At 30.7% G+C, this 13,470-nt stretch overlaps 1 protein-coding gene across 1 annotated transcript; it reads left to right on the forward strand.

The window, feature by feature from the left end:
• Positions 1–4,740: 4,740 nt before the first annotated feature.
• Positions 4,741–13,470, forward strand: LOC107440301 (sn-1-specific diacylglycerol lipase ABHD11). The gene is made up of 6 exons (XM_016053192.3): positions 4,741–4,905; positions 7,017–7,170; positions 8,924–9,121; positions 11,370–11,561; positions 12,452–12,648; positions 13,226–13,470. Exons 1-6 carry the CDS (start codon positions 4,898–4,900, stop codon positions 13,362–13,364), a joined length of 888 nt encoding a protein of 295 aa, XP_015908678.1. The 5' UTR covers positions 4,741–4,897; the 3' UTR covers positions 13,365–13,470.

Genomic DNA, 13,470 nt, shown 5'->3' on the forward strand with positions numbered 1-13,470 from the left:
TCATGTTATTAAATCTTATGTTGATGTAAAATTAGCTGAGCATTGTCATCACCTGGACAGGATATTCTAATTTCTCTCGAATTTGAGAAAACTTAATCATAACAAATAGTATAATTTGCAAAATCATTTCATTTTACCATATAGTTTCCTTATTATCTATACTTTTTCACATTGATATACATATACAATCTAAAATATTTAAACATATAAGTGCAATTTATCATATCATATTCTATATTTCTGATTATAAATTAATAAAATGTTTATTAGTATCAAATATTCAAATAATTATAAGTGTCAATAAAAATTCTTTAGTTTATTATTTAAAAACATACTGAGCAGAGCATATCATTCAAAAAATATGAGCTTTTATTTTAGCTCTAAATAAACAGTTGATCAGACTGCTACATTATTTACCTAGGTTTAGTCATCCCTTTTTCATAAGGGGCAAAATTATCATCTCTTATATTTCAAGAGGTAAAATCATCTCTTTTATTTCAGAGGCAAAATTATATAAAAATGCAGCATATATATATATATCTATTTTTATTTGATATTTTTTTTTTAACCTTTGAACGAACTAATATGATCTAGTAAACATGTGATCAGGATTCCAACCTGAATCTTTGTGACACAATGTATTAACAATTATACTATCACAGCTATCTAGTATTAAATTCAAGGTAAAATAATTTTATAGTTTTTTTTTTTTAATCCCTATCAACTTCTGAATTAATGTTATAACAAGCCTATGATCAGGATTCTAACCTGAATTTTTGCATACTTGATGCATTGTATTATCATTTATACTATCATGGCTGTATATTATATTCAAGAAGATAAAAGTTATTTTTTTTTCACTGCATCTATAAAAATTCACTTCATTTTAATGAAGGAAAATATTATTGTATTACATATGAATGCTCAATTATTCTTATTTTTGAATTTCATGATTTATTTTTAGCTCAGTTGGACACTTATTTAATAAAAATTAAAATACTTAAAAAATATTCGACAATTGCATTGTTCAAATCAATAGAATATTTTTTTTTATATATATAATAAAATTTCTGAATTTATTTATGTTTTGATAAAACAAAATATTCATGAGTAACTATTTGGATTAACCCTATTGAATATGCACTTGCATTGACTTAATCTTTTTAAAGGAACATAAAATATTTATTTCTTCTCTTCCAGATCAATGTAACGGATACTTTCTTTTTATTTCATTATTATGGAGACATATTAATTCACTGTCGCCTCTAATCGAAAACAAAAATCTATTTATAACTTTATATTCTAAATTTCCAACCGCAAAAATGTTTCGGTTGCATGGTTGTAATAATTCACATAAATTTGTTGGCGACTCGTGATCGCCAAGGTATTATTTTAAACCCAATATTGATAAGCTGGTTGGCTTTGTTTTGGCTATGTAATATTTTAAAAGATAGAAAATAAATATGTGTATGCCAATTGTGGCATCACAATAACAAAAGTGTTTATAAGTAATATTGGAACTCACTTGAGGTTAGTCTTAAGGCTAAGGAGTAAAACTGTAGATTGTTCAGGGAGGCTACCTAAGACACAATTACTAACAGAAACATAATCTTATGTTATAAAAGAAAAAAGTAGGATATATGATTCTATGATAGTTTTGATAAGGCAAAAAAAAAATATAACAAAATACTCACAATGAACTCACTCTAGATCATATGTTCAAAAACTTTTTCAAAATGTAAAATGTACAAATTTTTTTTTTCTCATCTCCTGCGAGAATTTGAAATTTTCAAAAATAATTATTGAGTGTTTTTAGTGAGGTATCAATGCGTGAGGAAATGTTCCATAGTTTTAAAGTGCAGAAATTTCTTACTTCAATGGTTGAAGAAAATAATATATAGCATATTTTTATTTTAGAACCGTCGTTGAACAGCTGATCCAATTTTGGGCTTACCACTACTAATATTAAACTCCGTAGCCTTGTAACTTTGAACAAATCCAGAAGACAAGAAAACTCCTGGTACCCTCAGCACCCTCGACAGATTTAACGTACATCAGTCACCTTTACTACATGAGAAGTCTTCGACCGACGAGAATCGAATCCATGACCTCTTGGAAATGGGCCCAGTGCTCAGTGAACAGAGGGATATAAAAAAAAATTTCAAATTTCTCCTTTTTTATATCCCTCTGTGCAGGATTCTCTTTCCTTTATTGTTACATTAGCACAGTTGGATTTTCAACTTCAACACAAAATTTACTGTTCATAAAGTTTCTATCACGAAATTAACTTTGCCCAAGTCTAGATCAATTAACATCTATTTTTTAAAATTAGAGCTCTAATTTGGAGCACTTAAGGATTTTTCAAGATTCTAGTTTTAGTTTATTTTCATCACATTTTATACTCAGTACCTCTGCAGAGGGGATGGTTCTCCTGATTTGGTAGCCTTATGACCCACGAGAAAAGTCGAGCACTTTATCAAACAGTTTAATGAGGACCGATACCGCTCAGCCTCAGACCCTACGCCGGATGATCAAAGTGGCCACTCACCCGCTTACTGACCGAAGCCAGTGATACTTGACCTCGATGCTCTACTGGGAACAGTGTCTTTACCGTCCTTCCACTGAAGTACTCTATATTCATTTGAAAATATATTGAAAGGCCAGGTCTTCGAGAGACTAGGGCCCAGTTCAGCGTAATGAAAGTGTCCCAAAGTCACTGACAAATAACAGCGCTTTTAACCAAGCACTTTATTGAAGTAATCGTATTAACTTCACGCAGTTAACCATAATTTACGCTTACCACTTTAATTGGAATACATAGTGTTAAATATAATTTCGCTTACGTTTTGCGAGCACCATGTATCCCCTACAAAGTTATAAACTTTTGTCTTACATATAGTTTTCGGGGTCATTGAAGTAAAGTGTTCAGTGATAGTTTCTCAGCGGCTCCGGGATCATGGTAGCCCAGTGAAACTCCGGTCTGGAGGTACCGGCATTCGATTCTCGACTGCGCTCAGGCCCAATAAGTACATGTGATATAATTGTTCGTGAAATCTGTGCATTCGAAAGACCTGTGGTCAATCTTAGAGCAGTACCCATAGGCTACAGGGATCTATAGAAAATTTTAAATCATTTTAGCTTAGTCATACATCAATATTTATTGGAAAATATATTTTAAGTCCTGGTCTTCGAGAGATTATGGACCAGTTCAGCGCAAATCAAGGGGGCACGTTCAAGTCCCAAAGTCACTGACGAATAACAGTTCTTTTTACCTAGCATTTAATAAAGTTATGGTATAAACTTTACGTGACCAACAATATTCAATGCCCACCACTTAATTTGGAATACGCATTTTTAAATACCTTTTTGCTTAAGATTTGGCAGCATCATATATAACCTATTAGTTGTGAGCTTTTGCCATATATATGTTTCCGGGGTCATGGTAGTCCAGTAGTTGGTGTTTATTGCCCTGTGGTTACGGGAAAATGATCGCGCATTTAAACTACGGTTCATCTCGGTGGGTCTCTACTCCGCTAACACTCTCCGAGTACATGGGATATGCGTGTTCATGAAATCCGAGGAATCAAATGTTTAATGGTAGGTCGCCGAATTGCACCATGGATGCAGAGATCTTTAGAAAATTTCCTTCTTCTGATTTATGACGAATCGGAGGAAGTGGCCTCACAAATGAATGGTGCGGCTATCTATTGGCTGGGTTCAGAGCTAAGCCGTACTTTGAACATTGCAGTGCTTTCTTGTTTAACAAAAAGCGCACCCACTTCATTTAATTCTCAAAACAGAAATATGGCTGTTGAGCTTGGTTTATCCTAGTGTCGTTAGACAGTAACAACAGCATATATTTCCTCTACAACTAATGGGCCTCTGTAAAACTCTCTGAAGCTAAAAGGTAGTTGGTTCGAATTCTCCTGTAGCCATGTATGTAATTTGATCTCTCCTTCTCAAATGCATGCTATCGATTCTTACATTATAAGTTGTTCTTTGAATACGTAAGCTCTTATACCTCATGTATCTAATATAACAGTGGATAAAATCTAGAAGTATATATATTATTTCCTGTTATATAATTTATATTTTTCTATATTAGAAGGATCCATATTATTTCCTATATTATTGTGTTATATTTCCTCATAATAGTATATTTCATTATGAACTCATACAATAATTTTTCAATAACGGGTACCATACATCACTTTATTTCTACTATCTCAATACTCAATGTTTTTTAAAATATTTTTTTTGTATAAATATGCCGGAGTGTATGCTCATTATAAGAACGTCTTACTAACCTTTGTCAAGTTTAAAACTACACAGCATAAATAAAAGAAAGTCATCACAAAGATACATACAAAGATATGGTGAACTTGAACCTACTTTTTTACACTGTAGAGCCTTTGTCGGTTCAGCGAGACAACTCAGTCTGCTCAATGTTCAAAACGAGTTTTACTAAAAAAAACTGTCTTTTCTTATCATCATTCATTGAGTAGATAAAAGTGAGTACCAAATAGTATTACTATTACTTTTGCAATTCCATTTTCATAAAACTTATTACTATCTGTCAAGAACTTTTCAGTAACACTGAAATCGAAAATTATACATTTTATTATTTTTATAATTTAAACTTTAGCATGGAATTCTTTAGAGACTTTAAAGCTTGAACTCCTGACATTTTGTGTCACAGTCCGATACGTCAGTCTCACACACATATTTTAACTCCAACTTTAACTGGATATCTATGCGAGAATACTGCAACTGTCACTGGATATAGATTGTTGTTTTCTGTCTCGCTTTATTATAAAAGCCAGCTTATGAGAAGTTTTATTGCAGTTTAAGAATTCTACTTGTAGCAGTATTAAGTGGACGGGCAAGATTTTTAAAAATGGAAGCGTAAGAATCATTATTGTTGTTTCAATTCTTCTCGATTTATCTGAATTTTTATTAATGTATGTACTTACTGTTGTTTTAAAGAGACTGGTTTTATAGTTTTGAGAAACTTTAATGCATTTTAAATTAAAGTTCTTAGTCTCTTTAGAAATGAAAAATTCTTTTTTTCTCTTTAATGGTTAATGTAGTCGCTGAGACTTTTATTTTAGTCTTTATTTTTATACTTGGATACCATTTTAGTTCTAATTTTTTTAAATCGTTCATAATGCAATAAGAATTTGAAAGAAAAGGCTTTTTAATGTATGTTTTTTTTGTAGAGATAATTTTGAATTGGAGCCGTTTGAAAGGTTTTAAAGTTTAATTCTAATTTATGGTATGTGGTTTTCACGTAACTTGTGATTTCAATTTCTATTTATTGAAACTTGATTCATTGAGGTAAAATTGCAGTTGGGCTAACAAAAATAATGAACATTTGAATTTGATTACTTTTTTTAAAACATGTGCTTGTTTCTTATGTTTTCTTAAGTCGTTGAAATGCTTTTAGTGCTGATTAAATGCTCTGCTTAATGTAACTGTTCCAAACCATAATTTTATTTTGTATAAAGATTTTAACAATTGAACTACTTTCAAAACTAATAATTCTTTCGATTATTTGAAAAAGAACTTTAATTTTAAAGCATAATAACAATTGGGGTTTAACGGATAATAATATTGAGTTTAATAAATTTGTTCAATATTTCATCCAGTTCCAACCTTTCCAATGAAAAGAAACTAGATGGAGAGATTCTTAAACCAACCCTCTCTTCTATGCTTAAGTAAGTTAAAAGGATTAAAGCTGTTAAACACAAATAAAGATTCAGTTTCTTCATTGCGAATAACATTTTGCATTATGATCGTAAATCTACTTCTTAATTTTGGGGTGTCAAACATAATTTGTAGTTTACGATTAGACTGCGCAACTGTGTGCAGGGTTAGAAAACCTGGTAACATTGACTTAAGCATGGCTGCAGTTGCTTGGGATCTGTAGTTTGAATTTGGTAAAAGAATAAATTAGGCAGTCTGTTTCCGCAATTTTTTTAGTCTTAAATATATCCATGTTTTTTTCCATAATGGAGATTTCGGTTTTCGGCAGATTTGATATATGCTGAAGTATACTTCATACAATTGTATGAATTGAATTATACGACTTGTATACTTCATACAATTTCTTTCTTTTAAGAGTATTTTAATGAATACGGATTTCAAATATGCGAGACACTATAATAAACCTGAATGTTGTAACAGCTTTTATTGCTTGTGGGGAAAATTTTTTAAGAGTGCCGGTATACAGCGGTACCTTAACACTTCGCCCCTCTCATTTTAGTTGCTTTGTACTTAAAGGACTTAGTAAATTGGAACAAATTAGGAAAAGAAACGATTAAGTGCTTATGTAATCAATAACGTGTTTGCCTTATAGAAACTCGTATATATAACCTTATACTTAAAATGTTAGGAGATGCCAGTGCAGCTGCTTGGGAGTTTGGTAGGTATTCCTTAACCCTAGGTAGTTTTGAGTATTGCATACCCTTCTGTGTATAAAAGGTACCCCAGTTTCATTAAAAAAGATTACTTTATATCTATAATCCGTATTTGTAATGAAGGCAACTAAATTATCTAAACCGAATGTGTGCGTATAGCTGAAAAATCAGAGTTCCGTTTAAATGCTCTAATATAGATCTAGTAAAATACCATAAATTCCTTAAGTCAATTTATTTAAAACATTAGGATATTCTAAGATTATAATTTAAGAATTAAGATTATATTAACATTCCTTAATTGATCTTCACTATCTGTGAATGACCAGACTGCTCTTCGGCTATATCTCTAGGTTCTGTTTCTAATGCTAATTGATTTATCAATCTAATTTGTTAATTTTAAGTCTTTAGCTATTAATACGATGAGCAATTTAAGTTTGACTGCTTCACCTGGTGCTTTTATTCTATACTAATTCTAGTTGCTCATCGTAAAATTCGCAGTTAGAATATCCTCAATCATTTTAGTTTATGTATTGAAATTTATGAATAATCTTGCTGTTTCTTTGTACTCATAAATTTAAATGTTTCCAACTTCCGTAGATCTAAGGCAGTCTCGATAAGCTTCGAACATGTTGATCCAACAGGTGAAGTAAAGGATAAGAAGAATCCCATAATTTTCCTGCATGCTATGCTTTGCTCAAAGAAAATATGGGGTGATATTCCTCAAACTGTGGCGAATAGCACAGGAAGACGAGTAAGTTACGAATTTTAGATGTTTGTAGTCTTTGCTGCTATTTAGATCTATTCAAGTAATGCATGAAAGATCAAATTAATGATATTGAGTACCAGATACTCGCTATAAATGAATAAATTTTAGTAAACTAAACGAACTGATAGAAATTTCTTGTTAATATGCATGTTATTTTTTGTTAACTATTAAAAATTAATAGTGTGCCTTGAACCCTAAATATCAGATTTGCTTATTAATCGAGAATTATAACAGCCAAACACTTAACCGTGCGTGATATCTGTAAAATGAAAATTTCTTAGTTTCAATTTGAATATTAGAACATTGATAAATTTAAAACGTTAGCAAAAACTTTTTTTGAAGATCTAGTTCCAACTTATAGTGAACGCTATTACTAAAATATAAAAAGTATGGAAGTAATTGGTTTGAATGTTAAGTCTTATTTTTTTATCGCAAACATTGTCTAAACCAGTGTTGTAAACTACGTGAGTAACTTTTGAAAGTGTAAAATCCTTATCGAATTTTTTCCAAAGCTGTTCCCAACGCAAAAGTTTACGTTGTTTTACTAATTTTTTATTATGGTTTAGTATTAAACAGTTTAGTGTCAAAACTTTCAGTTTACTATCAGTTTTATTACTTAACAAAGTAACAAAATTTAAGATTGCTTCCAAAGTTTATTTATCTTTATGAAACTAAGATTCATTGTAAAAGGAAATTGAAGTTACTAGATGCTATTATTACCATCTATAATTATTAACTATACGAATGATTGTTCACAACTGTTCTCTGTTGTTCACTGTAATCACGAATGATTGTTCACAAACTTTGCTGTTTACATAGACGCTTAATATAGCTAAAAATTTTCCTGTAATCAATTAGAAAAGAACAATATTTTTTAGGCCTTTGAATGTTAAATAGCAATCATACTAAATAGTCCGAAGGAACTATTTATTCGTCAAAGATCTAAAATACAGCTACACCAGTATCCGTTTCGATACTTCGATCACTAGTTTTAAGTTATGATTACTTTATTCTTGTAATCACCCTGAATTTCTAAGAAGAAAATTAAATATAACGATTATATTTTCTGATACTTAAGGCATTGTATTTACTCAAAAGTAAATTCATTCTAAAAGCATTTTTCTGGTCCTTAAAGTTCAGTTTTTAACTAGTTTTCTGAGCTTCATAATTTCTGAATTGAAGTGTTAGAGCAGTTCCCCGAAATACTATTTGATAAAATGCATTATCAGACCTGCTTTAATGAAGACAAAAGACAGTATCAAAGTCTAAAAGACTATTCTGTTAAGGAAGCCTTACGTAGTAGAAGTCCTAATTGATATCTCTTAAAATAAAGTTTTGCGTTTAATATTTTAATGAACGTATTTTCTAAAATTAATCAACCTCAACCTTTTTAGATTTCGGGATAAAATTTGTCGAAAATTTTCTAAATTTGTAACTATTAAAATGCTTTATATTCTGTTAATGGATAGCTCCGTTAACAGAATACAGATTGGGTTTTTCATTGATCTCTTGTTTAAGAGCAGAAACATTAAATTAAAATTTCGCTATTTTATTTGGCTGCTATAAATTTTTTACTATAATTAAATGAAGATTGTAGTTTTAGAATGCGGGATTTTATATCAAAGCGCACTACTTTTAGGGCTTGTGTTATTTCCCCATTTTTGCTAATGATTCAGAAAGCAGATAAATTTCTGTAGATACTACTTTGATAAGACTTAGTTTATGTTTTGCCTTTCAGGTTTATACTTACGATGCCAGGAATCATGGTGAGACAACACATGCCGACGAGTCTGATTTTAGTTTCAGCTTTAATGTTGACGACCTCTTTCTATTGATGGATCAAATTAAAACTGAAATGCCAGAACATCCAGAACAATTTATTTTAGTAGGTCATGATATGGGTGGAATAACTGCCATTAGAGCTGCTCTAAAAGAGGTATATTTAATTTTTATGGTATATAATTTATGTTCATTTGAAGAGTATACGTGGCAGACATTAACTTTTTGATCAGTCTTGCATGAGCGTGCATTAATTTAGGTTTTGAGGAAGAATGTACCATATTCCAGTTACATTATTGGCAAATAGATGATTAGTTGGCTATGTAATCATTATATCTAGATTTTTGCAAGAGTCTTGTTCCACCATGTTTAAATTTCCTATTTTGAATATTTAATTCAGTTTAAACATGGTACAGTGATCTAGATTCTATTTGCAAGAATCTTTCAGGCCGATGTGTTCAAAGTTTTGCCCGTACTCTTTCGTACCGAGATTGGCATTTGAATATTTATATATGCGTTCTTCATTACACAGCAGCCAACCTGGTTTTGATCACGTGGCTATTTTAATGGTATTTAAACTTGTTCTTTCCCATTATGAGTATGCAATATTTAACATGCTGCAGCAAATACTAGTTTCTTCGAATTACTAAAAATCTGATCCTGATATTTGCCGGAAATAGTCAATCTAGTATATCGGAAGCCTTTTCAATTAAAGTGTCTTATTTAAGAAGTGCTAATTTTTCATAATGAGTAAATTTTCAGAACAATTTCTTTGAATGATTAATTTCAAACTGTCACTTTGTTAAACCGAGAGATTTATAGAATCACTAAATTAAAAACCCTACAATTTAGCTTCACTAGAGTCTTAAATACTTGCACACTAATGCTGCTTCTAAGTATTAAAGTTTCTAAGTGTGAAAGAATCTATATGGATCATCAATGATATTAAAACTTAGGAAACTCTAATTTATATAAATTTATTCGAACTATAGAAATTCGATCTACTTCGACTTCTATGCACTTATCATTAAACATCTCTGTGAGTGAAGTAGCGTGGTCTGTTACACTAATATGCACAATGGTCTGAGAGGCTGGAATTGTAATTTCTTTTACAAAAATGAATATTTTATTTTAACAAATCCTTGCAACCTTCCATGATATTATCGCAAATAAATGAGCTATAATAGTCATACGTGATAAAGCTTCGTATATTAGTTACCTAGTTTCTTTCAAAATAAACTATTCCGAAAGTATTTCAGAATTAAGAAAACGGATTAATCGTGCTTCTAAAACTTAATAAGCAAATTGAGCAGGCTGTACAAAAGCATTAGTGTATGCAAATTAATACTATGTTGTTCTCTGTATGTCCGTTGCTTTGTTATTCAGCTTAATGTTAAATTTTTGGTGCGCAAAACCTCACCTCACCTCAACTTAACTTAAACTTCATATTATAAAGGTATATAAAAAAAATGGACAGAGTTTTTAAACTTGTTGGAAAAGCACCATACTATCCGCTATATAGGCCACAGGAATAAAATTTTAATTTGGTATGATGAAGGGGCTATATTTATGAACTGTATTTTTTAAATTATAATTTATGGCAAATTTAACCACTTTTATGCGTAAAATATTAACTATCCGTGGTAGACAATTTCCCTAAAATCACTTTTATAAGCTCTCGCTCGAGTAGGTGCCCAAAATATCAGGTTATGTGTTGCCTGATATAAAACTTAATATTTATAGTGAGATTTTTAAAAATTAAGTAAACTTATTGATAGCGATAAGGATAATTTCCTATTTGATTTGTTACTGATCTAAACAGTTCCTTAGAGAATAATTAGTTCTCTTTCATAGTTTGCAGAATCTGTACTTAGGTTAAACTAGTTTTAAGAATTTAGATTACCTGGATTTGAAAAATAATCGACTCTTTCAATAAGACTTCATATATTCTAGCATATAGTTAGAATGGAATGTATATTTTGAAAGCAAAATATCCGGTGTCTTCGTCCGGTTTCGTCGGTTTTGTCATACAGACGTTCCGAATATTGTTATACAGACATTATATAATATCCGGTTTTGTTATACAGACATTTTGGGGTAAAAAACGAGGAAGGGAGCTGTCTGAAACCAGCGTAAGGGCTGTTGCAGATATCTTAAAATTTTAAGCATATAATCCTCAGTCTGAGCACGATCGTTAAATTAAAAGAGCGGAGACTTGATAAAAGTAGTTTATTTTCACCAAAAGCATTGAAGCAAACTTTATTCCACATCAAATTAAGTGAAGTTCAATTTTCAAAAACGTTAAACGGCGAAATTTCTTGAAATAGATTTGCAACAAGCTAACAAAACATTTTAAGGCATTTAAAATCTAAATGGTAGTAATGCTGAACTTTGTTTCTTTTTAGCCTGCTAAATTTGAGATGGTATTTATTGTAGAAATGTATGCGAAGCCAGTATCTAATGAACTGATTAAACGTACAAAGGAGTTCATGACTACGTGGACAAAATGCGTCCAAGAACTTCCTGAAGGTACCCCAAAAGAGGATGTCACAAAATTGAGTGTGGAGAGTCTATATGGAAAACTGGAACAGTGGATGGTAGGTTTATTTCTATACTTCTAGTTTTCTCTACACAAAGTGAGAAATTAAGGGGTGAAATTGTAGACTGCGTTTTATTTAGAAAATATGTTAAACTTTTAACATCAATCCACGCTATTTTTTGCATATGATTTGCTTTTTGGGGAATTAAAATATCTAGTTTCTGCTGAACTTGTTTACTTAATTCCTCCTTTAAAATTGTATAAAATGTCTTGATTACATAGAGATTCGAAACTTAATAGATGGAGATTTTGATGTGACATTTAAAATTATGCGACTCGGATTTTTCTTCAACGATTGTATAATAAAATAACAAATCATTTGTCTGGTTTACTTTTTAAATCTGTTAAACTCTCTTAAATAACTAATTGCCAGTTTTATTTTGAACTCTATTTAGCATTCAAAGTGCTAGAGTACAATTAAGCTGCTCTTTGAAAAATTTAAAAAAATTTTCAAAATCTGAATCTTTTAACTCTAGAAGACTTAAACTATTGAACACGGTAATCACGTTTCAACTGCTAATTGAAAACTTGACCAAAATACAGGGTGCAATACAAGTAAAATCTCTTAACGTAAGCCTAAAACTATTCAAATTATCTATTAAAATTCATGATGTATAGGGTTTTTAGTTTATACCAAAAATACGAAAATTTAATCGTAGCATACAACTGATCCAAGCAATTTTTATTGATCGAAATTTCATGTAACTGCTCAACATTTTGTTCTGAGAATGTTTTCACCAACTGTGTTTTTCGATTTTTGTTTCAGAGAACTGCATCTGCAAGGTATTTGTATGCAGCTTTTGATCTTTTCACCCTCTATTTTAGTCTAAATCTGTTTGCAGTGAACGATTTTCGTCATTTTCAGTCTTTGGAATTATTTATTTACAGAAAGAGGATAACGAGAAGGCTTCATACCTGAAAGGAAAGTTTGAATACAAGGGATCTGAAAAGGCCTGGGATGCATGCTACAATACAAATGCTCTTGTTAAAGCTCTAGAAGACCTTGAGAAACACCAAGAGGACTACCAGGGAGTGTATGATGGACCCACTTATTTCCTTTATGGCATCAAATCTCACTATGAAGTGTAAGTTCGATCGCTTTGTAATTGGTTTTATTCTAAATATGAAATTGGATTTTAAAGTTCAGCATTGATCGAAAACAGAATTTAAGGGAGAATAATCATGGTTTTAATTCTATAAAAATCTAGCTAGATTTTATAATTTACAAATCGTCGAGTCTAGCTAAATGTCTGCATGTCTTAATACAGACTAATAATTTATCAAAGTTTGTTTTATGCTGAAGTAAGCTATTCAAAAGGCTGTGAAAGTATAAAACTCAAAGCAAAAACATCACCAGTTTAGGTGTTCTTTTGAACTGTTAGTAAGGAGAAACAGTAAGCTATTCTGGAGATCAGGGATAAAATTTTTAATTTGTAAATATAATTTTTAATTTATAATATTGTCTTTGAAATAAAATTAATTTCAAGTTCTGTTCTGTATGTTTAAATCTACAAGCAATTTGTTTTCATATATTTAATGAATAAAACGCGTATGTCTTTAAGACTTAAGCTGTACATTAATCCTGAATAACTAATTCTTAAATCCAGTGTTAGTGCATTTTGCGAATGCGTAAACAAGACCTATAACTATTTTTTATTATAGAAATAATTCTGAGGATTCCATGAAGAAACACTTTCCAAAAGCCGAATTGGTACCGTTTGAGGAAGGGTCACACATCTTTGTTGCTGACAAGCCTGCTGAACTGGCCAAGGTCATTGGAGAGAAAATCAACGCAATCTAAAGATTTAAAATATAAGTAGTTCTATGTAATTGTATGGTTTTAAGTTTGCTCACTAAGCAAAGCTGCAATGTATTATATAAATTGATTAAAGTATATTAATTTAAAA

The sequence above is a fragment of the Parasteatoda tepidariorum genome, chromosome 5 (genome assembly GCF_043381705.1).
Source record: "Parasteatoda tepidariorum isolate YZ-2023 chromosome 5, CAS_Ptep_4.0, whole genome shotgun sequence".
NCBI classification, from domain to species: Eukaryota; Metazoa; Arthropoda; class Arachnida; order Araneae; family Theridiidae; genus Parasteatoda; species Parasteatoda tepidariorum.

Bases quoted from the DNA above. Each gene is read 5' to 3' on its own strand.
- LOC107440301 (XM_016053192.3), top strand. The intron at 7,171-8,923 runs GTAAGTTACGAA...TTTGCCTTTCAG, and splicing joins CGAATAGCACAGGAAGACGA to GTTTATACTTACGATGCCAG. The intron at 11,562-12,451 runs GTAGGTTTATTT...ATTTATTTACAG, and splicing joins GAAAACTGGAACAGTGGATG to AAAGAGGATAACGAGAAGGC.